Source organism: Schistocerca cancellata, chromosome 8, assembly GCF_023864275.1.
Source record: "Schistocerca cancellata isolate TAMUIC-IGC-003103 chromosome 8, iqSchCanc2.1, whole genome shotgun sequence".
Lineage (NCBI taxonomy): Eukaryota > Metazoa > Arthropoda > Insecta > Orthoptera > Acrididae > Schistocerca > Schistocerca cancellata.
Window position 1 is genome coordinate 131,828,649 of NC_064633.1, and position 16,529 is coordinate 131,845,177.

The following is a 16,529-nucleotide window of genomic DNA, read 5'->3' on the forward strand; positions in this document are numbered from 1 at the left end:
TAATCCGCCAGGCAGTTTCATTACTTATTTCTGCATGATTCCTCTCTCTCTCTCTCTCTCTACCTTCATGCCACATCTTACAGCAGGGATTCAGGGATTTTGAGTAATAGGTTACAACATTCTGTTCCAACCAGGTAATAGGTCTCAGGAACATATTAATGACTTAATATGTTTTGACATGAAGTACACTGATATATGCAAAATAGTTTGCACCACTTTAGCAATATTTTCTGAGGGTTTTAATTGTTTAAGGAAATAATTTTTAATTTTCATTTATTTCATATTCTATACACTGTATTCATACTTCCTTCACCAAATAAGAGTTAAAATGTTAAAGCAGAAACTTTTTTATCGTTTTCTTGCTTGTGCATATTGTACAATAATTTCAACTGAAGCATTTATTGTTGCCTGTCTTCTCTGCAAGTGTTTTGTCATGTCATTCACAGTTGTTTTGAAACAATGTTGGTCACTACTGTTACACTAACCAGTTTTGTTACTTTCATCTCTTACAGACAAATATCCCAACAAGTAGCTACATTTGTATCTTTTACTTGGTGTTGACAACCAAACACAACCACACACAAAACTGGATGTAAAAGTTCTATACTCTACTATGCTGCAGTACATCACATTTATATAATAATAAGTGCAAGGAGACTCAATGCTCTTGGACTTGTAAATATCTCACAGCTTCCACTATGGAACGGTGGCACTGCTCATGCAGTGGAAATGACTGTGCACTTGGAAGTCTGCCCCAGTGGAAAGTTACAGAAGGATGAATATGTGCTGCATGTTACGCACTGCACAGGTGGAGCTATTAAAATGTCTCAGTGGCTTCACAGAATGGCTATGAAGGAATGAAGATGTTGCAAGTGTGTGAGTAACAGTTAGTCTGGGTGGACCAATTAATGAGTCACCACTGTAGTGTGGAATGACTGCAATAGAACATTCTGAAGGAACGAATTCACTGCAGGTGCATCAATAACAGCCTAAATGCACAGAGCTATATGTATGTATTATATGTTGCCAGTTGGAACACTAAGGCTACATATGGTATTGATTTATTTAAAATTAATGAGATTTTAATAATACGAATAATAACATTGTGATAAAACTTAATATTTTCTCATTGCTATCCAAAAATTAGGTGAATGGTGAAAACTTACTTTTTGTTGATGAATTCAACCATATCAAAAATTTAACAGGGTTTAACATGGAATTTATCATTTGTTTCATAAGTACCAGCCAGGGACAGTGTTATTTTAATAGATGCGTTCAATATTGGCCATTGCTACCTCGAAAACTATAAACCCTAAAGCGATAACACTCACAGTATTATAAACAAGTTACTAGACAACAAAGTTACAAAAGGACAGTTTCCTGGACCAAGAGCGGGTACAGCTCAAGCTACTCAAACTCGGAGAAATTTTGTGCAGCAAAATTTACTGATCATTTCATGTACCACTTGGATCAAAAATAATGAATCAAATGACATTAAACTTACAGAGATAACACAATGTAAACTGTTGAACCATCTTGCTCAATTCAGCAGATTTATGTCAATTATTTGCAGAAATAAAAAACCTCAAATTTGATGAAAATGTTTGAAATGTTGGTATGGCATTTGTTTCTCTTCACTTAAGAATCTCCTACACCTAAAGTATTAAAATTTGTGTATCTTCCTTTGACAGTTTAGTAAATCTGCACAGAATATTTGAACAAAATCTGAAATGGTTAATTGGGGACACTTCCAGATCATTTGACTGTTACATGTCGATTTTCATATAGTTCCTGTTGCAACAATTTCACTATGTGGAAAATGTGTTAATACAGTTGATAGTCTTAATATCTCACATTTCTGTTTTACTTTATTAGGACATCCTTTTGACTGTACCCTATATAGTGTCCATTTCTAGAGTAATTTCTTTGTTACAACTTTTCACTTCAATCAACATGTTACTCTTCTCAAAATATTTTCCATTTGCATATGTGCATGTTTCTCACATTTTCAAATTATTTTCTACCTTTTTTTTCTGCCTAGCCATTACCAACAGCAAACACAGAACACTATTTGAAGATTCTAGAAACCTCCAGTCTATATGGTCAACTGTTTACATCAATTCTCAATAAGCTGTCTAAAATGCTAATAATTATTGATACATATAATGAATACCTACATCACGTGCTTACATATTCCCTTCAGCAATTATCCCTGAGACAGTTATCTTTTAAAATAAACAAGAGTGAATGGTACCACAGACTAACTGAACTGGCAGACATACCACAGACTAATTGTACTGGCAAAAACTGCATACTGCTCCTGAAAATGTTATGAAATTTAACAGCAAGGACATTTGTGCTTGTCTGAGTAATATGGCTATTAAAATACCTGCTCCTGGTGTTTTTAAATAATTTTTGCTTAACTTACATTGTTAACTTCTGTTTTACACTTCTTTATCCACTCTTTCGTTGTCTCGCTTACCTTTAGAACTGCTCAATGTAGTGTCAGTATTAACTGCGACACACGTGTAAATACAATGGGCATTACAATATGAGCACCTCCCACTAAGTTTGCACTTAAAGCCCAAGGAAACTAAAACAGTGGATAATGATTATTGACATATCTCAGAAAGATGTGAAAAGGAGATTTTGAATGAAAGTTGACTCAGACGTCTTAAAGCAGTTTTTATATATTTTTGTTAGTGAAATTTAGGTAGCCTTCTTTTGTAAGTCATGGGCATGTTTGTAATGCATCAAAAGCGCTGGCAGGTCGATAGACACACAAACAAACACAAATATACACACAAAATTCTAGCTTTCGCAACCAACGGTTGCCTCGTCAGGAAAGAGGGAAGGAGAGGGAAAGACAAAAGGATATGGGTTCTAAGGAAGAGGGTAAGGAGTCATTCCAATCCCGGGAGCGGAAAGACTTATCTTAGGGGGAAAAAAGGACAGGTATACACTCGCACACACACACATATCCATCCGCATATACACAGACACAAGCAGACATTTGTAAAGGCAAAAACTCCGCTCCCGGGATTGGAATGACTCCTTACCCTCTTCCTTAAAACCCATATCCTTTTGTCTTTCCCTCTCCTTCCCTCTTTCCTGACGAGGCAACCGTTGGTTGCGAAAGCTAGAATTTTGTGTGTATGTTTGTGTTTGTTTGTGTGTCTATCGACCTGCCAGCGCTTTTGTTTGGTAAGTCTCATCATCTTTCTTTTTAGATATATTTTTCCCACGTGGAATGTTTCACTCTATTGTATATATATATATATATATAATTATAATAGAAGGACACATTCCACGAAGGAAAAATATACCTAAAAACAAAGATGATGTGACTTACCAAATTCAAGACTTACCTTAGGGGGAGAAAAGGACGGGTATACACTCGCAAAAACACACATATCCATCCACACATATACAGACACAAGCAGACATATTTAAAGACAAAGAGTTTGGGCAGAGATGTCAGTCGAGGCAGAAGTGCAGAGGCAAAGATGTTGTTGAATGACAGGTGAGGTATGAGTGGCGGCAACTTGAAATTAGCGGAGATGGAGGCCTGGTGGATAACGGGAAGAGAGGATATATTGAAGAGCAAGTTCCCATCTCCGGAGTTCGGATAGGTTGGTGTTAGTGGGAAGTATCCAGATAACCCGGACGATGTAACACTGCGCCAAGATGTGCTGGTCGTGCACCAAGGCATGTTTAGCCACAGGGTGATCCTCATTACCAACAAACACTGTCTGCCTGTGTCCATTCATGCGAATGGACAGTTTGTTGCTGGTCATTCGCACATAGAATGCATCACAGTGTAGGCAGGTCAGTTGGTAGATCACGTGGGTGCTTTCACACGTGGCTCTGCCTTTGATTGTGTACACCTTCCGGGTTACAGGACTGGAGTAGGTGGTGGTGGGAGGGTGCATGGGACAGGTTTTACACCGGGGGCGGTTACAAGGGTAGGAGCCAGAGGGTAGGGAAGGTGGTTTGGGGATTTCATAGGGATGAACTAAGAGGTTACGAAGGTTAGGTGGACGGCGGAAAGACATTCTTGGTGGAGTGGGGAGGATTTCATGAAGGATGGATCTCATTTCAGGGCAGGATTTGAGGAAGTCGTATCCCTGCTGGAGAGCCACATTCAGAATCTGATCTAGTCCCGGAAAGTATCCTGTCACAAGTGGGGCACTTTTGTGGTTCTTCTGTGGGAGGTTCTGGGTTTGAGAGGATGAGGAAGTGGCTCTGGTTATTTGCTTCTGTACCAGGTCGGGAGGGTAGTTGCGTGATGCGAAAGCTGTTGTCAAGGTTGTTGGTGTAATGCTTCAGGGATTCCGGACTGGAGCAGATTCGTTTGCCACGAAGACCTAGGCTGTAGGGAAGGGACCGTTTGATGTGGAATGGGTGGCAGCTGTCGTAATGGAGGTACTGTTGCTTGTTGGTGGGTTTGATGTGGACGGACGTGTGAAGCTGGCCATTGGACAGGTGAAGGTCAACATCAAGGAAAGTGGCATGGGATTTGGAGTAGGACCAGGTGAATCTGAGGTTGGAGAGGAAATTGTGGAGTTCTTCTTCACTGTGAGTCCAGATCATGAAGATGACATCAATAAATCTGTACCAAACTTTGGGTTGGCAGGCCTGGGTAACCAAGAAGGCTTCCTCTAAGCGACCCATGAATAGGTTGGCGTACGAGGGGGCCATCCTGGTACCCATGGCTGTTCCCTTTAATTGTTGGTATGTCTGGTTTTCAAAAGTGAAGAAGTTGTGGGTCAGGATGAAGCTGGCTAAGGTAATGAGGAAAGAGGTTTTAGGTAGGGTGGCAGGTGATCGGCATGAAAGGAAGTGCTCCATCGCAGCGAGGCCCTGGACGTGCGGGATATTTGTGTATAAGGAAGTGGCATCAATGGTTACAAGGATGGTTTCTGGGGGTAACGGATTGGGTAAGGATTCCAGGCGTTCGAGAAAGTGGTTGGTGTCTTTTTGATGAAGGATGGGAGACTGCATGTAATGGGTTGAAGGTGTTGATCTACGTAGGCAGAGATACGTTCTGTGGGGGCTTGGTAACCAGCTACAATGGGGCGGCCGGGATGATTGGGTTTGTGAATTTTAGGAAGAAGGTAGAAGGTAGGGGTGCGGGGTGTCGGTGGGGTCAGGAGGTTGATGGAGTCAGGTGAAAGGTTTTGTAGGGGGCCTAAGGTTCTGAGGATTCCTTGAAGCTCTGCCTGGACATCAGGAATGGGATTACCTTGGCAAACTTTGTATGTGGTGTTGTCTGAAAGCTGACGCAGTCCCTCAGCCACATACTCCCGACGATCAAGTACCACGGTCGTGGAACCCTTGTCTGCCGGAAGAATGACGATGGACCGGTCAGCCTTCAGATCACGGATAGCCTGGGCTTCAGCAGTGGTGATGTTGGGAATAGGATTAAGGTTTTTTTAAGAAGGATTGAGAGGCAAGGCTGGAAGTCAGAAATTCCTGGAAGGTTTGGAGAGGGTGATTTTGAGGAAGAGGAGGTGGGTCCCGCTGTGACGGAGGACGGAACTGTTCTAGGCAGGGTTCAATTTGGATAGTGTCTTGGGGAGTTGGATCATTAGGGGTAGGATTAGGATCATTTTTCTTCGTGGCAAAGTGATACTTCCAGCAGAGAGTACGAGTGTAGGACAGTAAATCTTTGACTAGGGCTGTTTGGTTGAATCTGGGAGTGGGGCTGAAGGTGAGGCCTTTGGATAGGACAGAGGTTTCGGATTGGGAGAGAGGTTTGGAGGAAAGGTTAACTACTGAATTAGGGTGTTGTGGTGCCAGATTGTGTTGATCGGAATTTTGAGGTTTTGGAGGGAGTGGAGCTGGAAGTGGGAGATTGAGTAGATGGGAGAGACTGGGTTTGTGTGCAATGAGAGGTGGTTGAGGTTTGCTGGAAAGGTTGTGAAGGGTGAGTGAGTTGCCTTTCCGGAGGTGGGAAACCAGGAGATTGGATAGTTTTTTTGAGGTGAAGGGTGGCATGCTGTTCTAATTGGCGGTTGGCCTGTAGGAGGATGCTCTGAATGCCGGTGTGGATGTGGGAGAGGAAAGATTGAGGACTTTTATTAAGGATAGGAGTTGATGGGTGTGTTCATTGGCTGAGTTGATGTGTAGGTGAAGGATTAGGTGGGTGAGGGCAATGGATTGTTCAGTTTGGAACTGGTATAGGGACTGATGGAAAGAAGGGTTGCAGCCAGAGATGGGAACTTTAAGTGTGAAGCCTTTGGGGGTTATGCCAAATGTCAGACAAGCCTGAGAAAATAAAATATGTGAGCGTAATCTGGCTAGGGTGAAGGCATGTTTGCGGAGGGAATGTAAATAAAACTTAATGGGGTCGTTGTGGGGGTGTTGTGAGGGTGACATGGTATTAGAAGGTGGAAAGTTTAACATGAGGTTGAAATGAAAAAGAAAGATAGAAATATATGGGGAGAGATAAAGGTGAACTAAAAAGCAATTGGAGATCTGGTATGAAAAAAGGCGAAAAAGTGTTGGTTAAGTTGATCCTGTGGTGAACTTGGGTTGGTAGACAGCGATGTGCAAAAAGGTTAGGTGGTTGTGTTGCCGCTAAATCACGTCAAAGGACGGAGAAATTCGGGAAAATTTCGAAAAAACGTATTAAAGGAGTGGTGTTGTGGTGAAAGATTACGAAAATGGGGCTAACAATTGTAGAAATAATGACGTTAAAACCTGTGGGGAGCGGCTAAAATGATCAGTGATGTGCGAAAAACGGAAGTGGAAATAAAGTTAAAGTTATTAGAACTAGCCGAAATGGTTGTTAAATACGTGAAAGCAGCTGTTATTGAACTAGAAACGGTGGATTTTATAGCAGCGGTAGTGTTGAAAGCGGAAAATAAAATTTTTTGGTTATGGTTGGGAAGTGGGTTATGTATTGTTGAGCATATATAGGCGGGATAAAATTGTATAGTAGATTACGGTAAAAGGGGAAGGTGAATACAAAGTGAAACTACAGGTAAAAACAGAAAGAGAAAATAAAGAGAAAAAAGAGAAATAAGACGACAGGAAAGATTTCGAAATGCAAAGGCGACAATAACAAACGTAATTGTTGGGTTCAAATTAATGATATGGTTATAATAGAAGGAAACATTCCACGAAGGAAAAATATACCTAAAAACAAAGATGATGTGACTTACCAAATGAAAGTGCTGGCAGGTCGACAGACACACAAACGAACACAAACATACACACAAAATTCAAGCTTTCGCAACAAACTGTTGCCTCATCAGGAAAGAGGGAAGGAGAGGGAAAGACGGAAGGATGTGGGTTTTAAGGGAGAGGGTAAGGAGTCATTCCAGTCCCGGGAGCGGAAAGACTTACCTTAGGGGGAAAAAAGGACGGGTATACACTCGCACAAACACACATATCCATCCACACATATACAGACACAAGCAGACATATTTAAAGACAAAGAGTTTTGTATATATATATATATATATATATATATAGACACACACACATTACCAACAGTGCATAAAAAAACTGTCAGAATTATTTGTGGTGCAGTACCCAGTTAATCATGTTTTTTAACTTGTTTCCAAACTTGCATGTGCTTACTGTTAGTCACAGAACAGTATTATATGAAAAAAATGCACTTCATGCTGAGCTACCAACAAATCTCATAGCCCCTGCTACTACCAAATTAGACAACCTCCTCAAACAAATTCTGACAGAAAATCAATTTTATTCACTGGAAGTGTTCAATGTCTTACTTTGCTGGCTAGTAACTTAATCATTGCAGTTCTAGCTATTACTTCTAATTTTCTTATTTAGAAATGAATGTCTCTTTGATGTTGTATTCAAAATACAGCTTGAAGAATGAATGATTATTTGACTGCAGCACTGGCAGAAGCCTGTAACTTTATATCTAAAAAGTGATGCATAAAAGAATGCATTGCGTGATGCTCCAGAACTCCAACTTGGAGCTGATTAGATCTGGAGTAAACATATAGGCAGCAACATCCACCTGGAGAATAAAACGCAGAATGAAATTTCAGGTTTCTTGCCACTCAGAGAGGCTCTCATAAATACAAGGTAAATGTAACTAAGTTTCCAGTTTCAACATGCTGTTATAAAAGAACCACTGCTTAGAAAAAGTTCAAATTTGAACAGAACATTATCAAAGAAGGGAGAAATGTTATGAATACAAAATTTTTTAACACCTGATGGCACTGTAAATGGCAGAACATGAAAATAGAAGATATGGGGCACATAGCTGTTTCTCAGTTTGCATCTGAGATGCTCAGTGTGGCAGTCTTAATGCTGAATTGCATGCTGCTGGTCAAGTTCTTTTACAAGAATGGTGACCATGCACCAGTAGCTCTGTGTAAGTTCCAGACACTCAGCGTATGAAAAAAGATATTGGTCTGATGTCTGCCAAGAAACTGAAGAGAATGTTTACAAAATGCGAAAAGACAGGTTTTTTTAAAGTGCAATTTAGCAGAGGGAGTAAAACAATTGATCTGACATCAGTAAGAGATGTGAGAGCGGTCAAGCAGTGGTGCGCAAACATGCAGTGCACGGGGCATTGCCTGAATTTTGGACATGTCTGTGAGCACAGTGCATAAAATTCTACAAACGTCCTGCATTGCTATTTGTATGAAATTATCTATGTTCAGAAGTTGCTCCAAGCTGACCTGGTGGTAAGGCAAACATTTGCTTCGCAATTTACTGCTTGCATGGAAGTGGACAATGAATGGCCACAGAACATTCTGTGGACAGACAAAGGCCATTTCCATCTCCAAGGACATGTCAATGCATAGAATTGCAGAGCATGGGCTATGAGAAATCCACTCCTGTATCAACCAATACTGCTTCATTTTGCAACGGTAAATGTGGAGCGGGTTGATGGTTGTTTATCAAGAAGCCTTTTTTTCTTTTTTTGAAAAGATGGACCCTGCAAGTCCTGTTATCTGTGCCATTAATGGTGTACGCTACAGCAGTCTTTTGCACACCATCATTCCAACCCTTCAATAGCATGAATGTGTGGATAGGACCATTTTTATGCAAGATGGCGCTTCTCCACACATTGCACATCCAGTGAAGCTGCTGCTGCAGAAGCATTTTGGAAATGCTAGAACTATCAGCCATGAACTTTCCTACAGCTTGGCCTCCCAGATCACCTGATCTCCATTTGTGTGACTTTTTGCTGTTGGGTTATTTAAAAGATGTTGTGTTTCAGTGCTCTTATTACAAACACAGCTTAACTGAAGGCACTCATATTGCGCAACAGATTCTGAACATGGCCCCTGAAACACTTCGATGTTTTGTGGGACATGCTGTTTCTTGGTTTCAAATTGTGGTAGATATGGTGGACAGCATACTGAACTCATCTTGTGCAAGTCTCACGACATTTAAAAAATTATTTCACAGTTTCTTTTTATGTTGTTTTTGGCCTCAGGACAATTAAAATCTAATGTCATTGTTGCTTTTTATGTGGTTTTTTGTTTCAGGACAGTTTAAAACCAATTTTTCCCATCTGGTTTGGTATGTCATTGATGCGGTGGATGGGCTTACATAACAGTGGCACAACAGCTGAATGCTAAACTTGTGTGGTCGTGCACACTGCATAGTATGGTTGGTTTAATGTGCAAACTTGCACCACAGCTGTCATATTGTACTTCATATGTCATTTTTAGCCAAACCCATTTATGCTAATACGCAAAGCCTACAGTGCCATATAGTGGCAAAAAGTTCATTATATCTTTTTGTTTCCGCTATGTTGCCCCCTTCTTTAATAATATTTCACCAATATTTGATGTTATTCTGAGCAGCGCATTTTTTTTTTTTTTTTTTTTTTTCAGTGTTTTCAAACTATGACTTTAATTATAATCACCCTATATTTTAGATGTTTCCCTGGAACTGTTTTCTGCAAATATGCAGCAACACAGATAAATAAACCTCCTTAACTTATTGAATAACATCCAGGTAATTACAATCTCCAATTTCACTAGAACATTTTATATCTTCAAATTAAAAAGAAAACTCACCTGCTTATCATCAAGAGGACCAACACCAGAACTAAATTTTAATGTGTTTCTGTCACTCCAAGAGCCTCTCATGAATATTTTGTGCCTTTCACTGGAGCTACGGCCTTGAAACACACTTTTCAGGTAACGCAGACAAGTAAGTTTCTTAACTTCTTCAATAACTTTTTGACCATCTGGACTATCTTCTTTAACAGCAGAGTCCTAAATTTTATGTGTATGGAAAAGAACAGACAAATGAAAAAAGGAACTTCATCAATGGAACAATAGCAGAGGGAGCTACTGAGGGAAGGAATCGGTGGGGGCGACCAAGGATATCATACATGCAACAGATCATGAATGACGTTGGATGTAACATATACATGGAAATGAAGAGGAAGGCAGACAGAAGAGAGGAATGGCGCTATGCTGCAAACCAACCTCAGGGTTGAACACTAAAAGAAAGAATCTAGAAAGTACACGAGTAGCTAAACGGCAACAGAGATTTCAGATACGACTCACCGCCATATTAAGTTCTCCAGGCTTATCATCATCATCTTCATTATCTGAGGCAGCTTTACCAAAATGCTCTAAAAGCTCCTCTATTCTATTAACATCATCATCAGAGTTGGCCATTCTAGATGAAGAAGCCTCATCCATTTCTTGACTTCCATCAGTGTTAACCACAATTGTAAAGGTATTATTTATAGTTTCTTCTTTCTTTGTAATACTGGAAGTATCTAGACAAAATGGGCATAAAAAGATTATAAACATATTCTATTTAAATCAGTTATAATAATTACAATGAAATGCCAAGTGTTATGGCACAAAAGTTAATAAGTAGCTAAGTGATTTGCAAAGTACTGCCAACAGACAGTTATTGGACCTTCAGTTAGACTCATCCAGACATTTATTATAGTTGCAAGTACCTGACAAGAATTATCAATCCATGAATATATGATATGATATCCGAATAATTGCAGCAGGGCATATGTGCTGTTCCATTTCAGAAGTTGTCAGGATGTGGTAGCAGAATACTGGTAGCACACTATCAGAAACTGCTCCTCTCTTGGGTAATTATAACAATCCAACAAAAACTATGTGACACATGTTCTGACAGATAAATAGAGATTTGTAGTTGGTAAGTACAAATGACCAGATTCATGTGCAGTATAGGGCCTATGAACTCGTGGGACACATTTGTTATTAAGGAACTGTGAAAAATGGTGGTAGCTTCATGAAAGCGTGAGTTGTAGTTTTATGATGTGATTTGGATTCTCTGGTAAAACTGAACCAATCACTGTGTGAAAAACACTATGATCAGATGCTAGGTGATCACAGATTACTATATAGATAATGAGGATATCTTCCTTCTTCAATGACAATGTACCATATAACAAGGCAAAGTTAATTTTCAAATGGTTTATATAGCACCGTGAACAAATTCAGTGACTAATACATTTAGTTTTGGAGACTATAAATGAAGTAAAATACTTCTAAGTTATAATCGAATGCTCCATTTGCAAACTTTGATCTTCTTTCTTCTGATACTAACAACATTTGAAATGGTATGACTGTACATATCTTTCACAGCTTTCTACTGATGGGTTGAGTCTGTAGCAGAGAGAGTTGTTGGCCTACAGGGGATCACAGCACAACATCCAGACACAATATGGCCCAGATGTGCATTTGAGTAATCACCAGAGACATATAATTCTAAGAAAATAAGATTAGTTATGCACAATATTAACAAATACATCGAATGACTTTCATTACCTCAGAGTGCCATGATTAATATTCTGATCATTATTATGAGTGGCATCTGAAAAGTATGCAATAAAATAAAAAGAAGGAATTCATAATAACAATACATACGTCAGAATAAGAGTGCCACGTGTCAAATGTAGGACAATCAAACTTTATGTGATAGCAACACAAGCTAAACATGACAAATGTGTTGCTTTCTGAAATTAAGTAATGGAAGGAGTAAAGGTAACAACTCACTGTATATCAGTGGGTCATCAACAGGCACACAAACATGACTGACAATGTTACAAATTTTCAGACAAATACTTCTTCAGAATTGCCAGGAAAAACATATTCATGCATAGCTAAATTGTGCCTGCTAAACAGACTGTGCCAACACTGCAGTTTACATTTACTCCTTCCATTATTTATATTCCACCAAGCTTATACTGCTTTCGGAACTGGTATCTAGTCCCTTGGTGATAAAAGACGAGACAATAGAACAGGAAAGAATTAAAAAATATACAAGGAATGGGAGAGAGGAGGGAGGAGGGGGAATCATTTGAAGTGGGATTTGTGCCCCATGTGAAGTTATAATACCTGGAATGGAATTCAAAACATAGAAGCATGATTTAAAAGATTCTCACACTCTTAGGATATTATTCAGGAACTTTCTATTGTGAAATGACAGTATGAAATATCCTATTTCATATCTTTGTATTCCATCCCAGATTTTCCACTGCCTGATTTTGCCATAGTGAAATTAAAAGTACAAAATAAATATATAGCCAGTCACAGATATTATCATCACATACTCTCTCTTGATCCAGCTGGAATGATCAATATAACAATACAGGATTCCCAGCTTTCTACCATGAAGAATATCACTGTATTTCATAGACTTTATTTATTGCTCATTCTGCAGATTACACACAACAAAGCTCAATGGATTTCCATTGCACTGTGTTTGTCTGTGTTTTCACTGAATAAATTTACATATAAATTATCAACAGCTGACGTGATAGATCACTTCACTGAAAAGAACATGGTAGTGTGGGGAAATGAACTAATTGAGACTCTCCTCTGGTAGCACAGAAAATTAGCGTAAGACAACAGAAGTGGAAGATGAGGGCCCATAAAGGTTGAATTACACAGGGCTACAAAGGAACAGGGAAAGTTAAGAGGGGACGAGGTCAAGAAGAAGAAGAAGAAGAAGAAGAAGAAAAGGGAAAAATGAAGAAGTAGATAACATGATTGTATCCTAAGCTGCTTTAAGCCAAGTGTAAATCATGTCCTGGAAACTAATTGACATAGGGTCTTTGTACTAGGGTTTTTTCAGAGGATGATAAAGTTAAGGTTGTGGATGAGGTAGGAAACAGTGTTGACAGGAAATCACAATGTGCCCTTAGAACGTCAGCTCTCTCAGTACCACTTCCCTACTTTATAAGCTCCACGGACACTTTACTGGACTAGCTCTCATGTAGGAAAAAATATTACAGAGGAACAGCTTAACCACAGCCTGGAAGTAAACTGAAGCTGTTGGGGCAAGTAGAGCCTGGGTAGCTCAGTTTAAAAGGGCACTGCCTGAGAAAGATGAGGTTCCAGGTTTGAGTCCTATTCTGTCACAAAAGTTCATAATGACAGTAAGTTTCAAAAAGGCATACATTCTGTTGCAGAGTGAATGGTTCATTCTGGAAAAAACCTTCAGCCTGTGGCTAATCTATTTCTCCATTCTATCCTTTTCCCAGGAGTTTTAGCCCAGCAAAGTATCCAGGAAAGACTCTGTCAAATTTGGAAAGGAGGAGAGATGTACTGTAGCACAGAAGCTGTGAGGACAGACTGAAAAGAGGCTGGAAAGAGCACTGTCTGCAAAAGCCAGCTTTCCTGGTTCAAGTTCTCATCTGGCAGACAGTTTTATTCAGCCAGTAAGTTTTACAAAATTACTAATTGTAAATAATCCTTTGGGACTGTATAGGTACAAGAGGTTACCATCTGGCAGAGCCAGTGCTCCTACAATATGACAACAATTCTTAAAACAAATAACACAACAAATTTCTGCATGTGTGAACTATCATAACAGCATAATAGTTACTGGAAATTCCCATCAAGAAAGTTTACAAAATCTTCGTACTTTGAGTTTTGCAAAATTCTGGGTCACACTAAAAACTCAACAAATAACATATACTGAGAAAAAATTTCATCCTATTCACAACCAATCGAAGGACATAGGAAAATTAGTGGGGCCAAGAAACCTAAAAGCTTCATGTCATACAGGGTAAACTCAACTACTGCACAGAGTACATCCCAAAGCCAATCATATCAGCCACCTTTTGAATAATTTACACATAAAAATTCAAATTCAGTGGATCAGTTTAATCACATTCTTAATTGGTAGACCTCTAGAACACGATCCAATACATAATTGGCCCAGTGCTGATGCACAGCAACTCTGATGTCATGGACCAACATCTGCACTTATTTTGCCATTCAGCATTCACCAGGTAGAGAGAGAACCAGAAACCATACAGTCACAACATGCCAGGCGCTCCAATTCCACAACAGTGACCACGGGGATGCAATTAGCATAAACATACATATATATCAACATGCATACTGACAAGGAAGAATCTAAGACAGTGATCATCAAACTACGACCTAAATCCAGTATTCACACTGCCCATGATTCTCAGCTGTATTTTATAATAATATGCGTCTAGCAACTAACAGCTGATTCTAAAAAGTCAACTAACACTACGAGCTTCTTAAGAGTGTAGTTTTCCTGCTCACTAATGAAGCAAATACTTACAGAAACAATAATGCTTCATTTTAAATGAGTTCAATGTTTCATCCACAAGCTAAGTAAAGTTGGCCACTTAGCTTGAGGACAGTCAGGTACGTAGGACAGCCACTGATGTGTTAGAGGGTCAGATTAGGGAGAATGTTTTATGGTTTATCTTCAAGTACTGAAAACTCACAGCATGTGTGACTCACACCAATCAGCAGCTATGGTATACATTCTGACATGGAACTAACATGGATCCAGAATATGCATAAAAGCAAATAAGGTACATATTTGTTGCAAAGAATATGAAATTAATTTAAGTCTGTTGCAATACAAGGCAATGAGTATAAGAAAAATGGCATTCAGAACATTTAGTAAACATTTGTGATTGTGTCTCATAAATCTTAATGCATTTAAATAAAGTACAATTAATGTTATTGATCAATTAATTGTCCACTCACAGAGACAACACAACACTACTTCATTAGGCAATTACAGAGTCAAAACTAGGGTGGCACAATCTGCAACAGAGAACAGTCAACACAAAGTGTTCCAAATGGTGCCAACTTTTAACAACCAACTTATCATGCCCTTACTGTAGCTAGTCTATTGGGGACTCATAACATACACAGTTACACAGGTTACCAACTAATAATAACATAGGTGCATACTGATGGTATGCAATGAAAACCTCATAACTCCATTTTGTTAAATTTTGCAAGAGAAGCAAAAACGATTTCTTAAAAAATAATATAAGGTGATACAGAAAGTTGCTGCATGTGTAATCGTATAGTTGAAGCCTAGTTATCGACAGAGAAGAGAAAGCCATGCACTTCGAAATCTCTCTCTGGATGGAGGTACTGATGTAGCCACCTTTGAGGTGGAGGTCGATGCCTAGGAAAGTGGCATTTTGGGTTGAATAGGGTCAGATGAAGTAAATGGGGGAGAAAATGTTGGGTTCTGGAGAAAGTGGATAGAATGTCCTCACCCTCGACCCAAATAGCAAAGATGTCGTCAATGAAACTGAACGAGGTGAGGGATTTAGGATTCTGTGTAATTAGGAAGGATTCCTCTAGAAGGCTCAAGAACAGATTGGCATAGGATGGTGGCATGCAGGTGCCCATAGCCGTACCCCGAATTTGTTTGTAGGTAATGCCTTCAAAGGAGATGTAATTGTGGGTGAGGATATAGCTGGTCATGGCAACTAGGAAGGTGGTTGTTGGTTTGGAATCCGTCGGGCGTTAGGAAAGGTAGTGTTCAATAGCGGTAACGCCATGAGCATTAGGGATATTAGTGTAAAGGGAGGTGCCATCAATAGTGACAAGCAGGGCATCGTATGGTAAAGGGACAGGAACTGTGGAGAGTTGGTGGAGGAAATGATTGGTATCTTTTATATATGAGGGTGGGTTCTGGGTAATAGGTTCAAGGTGTTGGTCTAAGAGAGCAGGGATCCTCTCAGTGGAGGCACAGTGACCGGGCTACCTGTGAAACCAGTCATGTGATCTACAAGCTAAGCTGCAACCACTGTGCTGCATTGTAAGTGGGCATGACAACCAACAAGCTGTCTGTCCGCATTAATGGCCACCAACAAACTGTGGCCAAGGAACATGTGGGCCGCTCTGTTGCTGAGTATGCTGCCAAACATGATATCCTTCATTTCAATGACTGCTTCACAGCCTGAGTCATATGGATCCTGCCCACCAACACCAGTTTTTCTGAACTACGCAGGTGGGAGCTTTCCCTACAATACACCATATGCTCCCGTAACCATCCTGGCCTCAACCTTCGTTAGTCATTGTCCTCACCCATCCAGCCGCTTCCCTGTTCCCATTCCAGAACTACACAACCCTCATTCCACTATCGCACACAGTCTTTTTACTTCTCTCCTTTTCCACTACCCCACACTCTCCCCACCTCTCCGCTGCCCTCCATCTAACCTGCAGCACTTCACTGTCCGCCACCCCTATCCTAATATCCCTCCCTCTCCCCGCCCCAGTCTTCTC

General features: G+C 39.9%; 1 protein-coding gene across 1 annotated transcript in view; it reads right to left on the minus strand.

The window, feature by feature from the left end:
- Nucleotides 1–16,529, minus strand: part of LOC126095422 (uncharacterized) — a gene marked incomplete at its 5' end in the record, with an annotated part of 138,509 nt that overhangs the window by 29,735 nt on the left and 92,245 nt on the right. The window contains 2 exons of the mRNA XM_049910219.1: nt 10,023–10,223; nt 10,521–10,738. Coding sequence (XP_049766176.1) covers nt 10,023–10,223; nt 10,521–10,738 — 419 coding nt within the window. The remainder of the gene's footprint in view (nt 1–10,022; nt 10,224–10,520; nt 10,739–16,529) is intronic.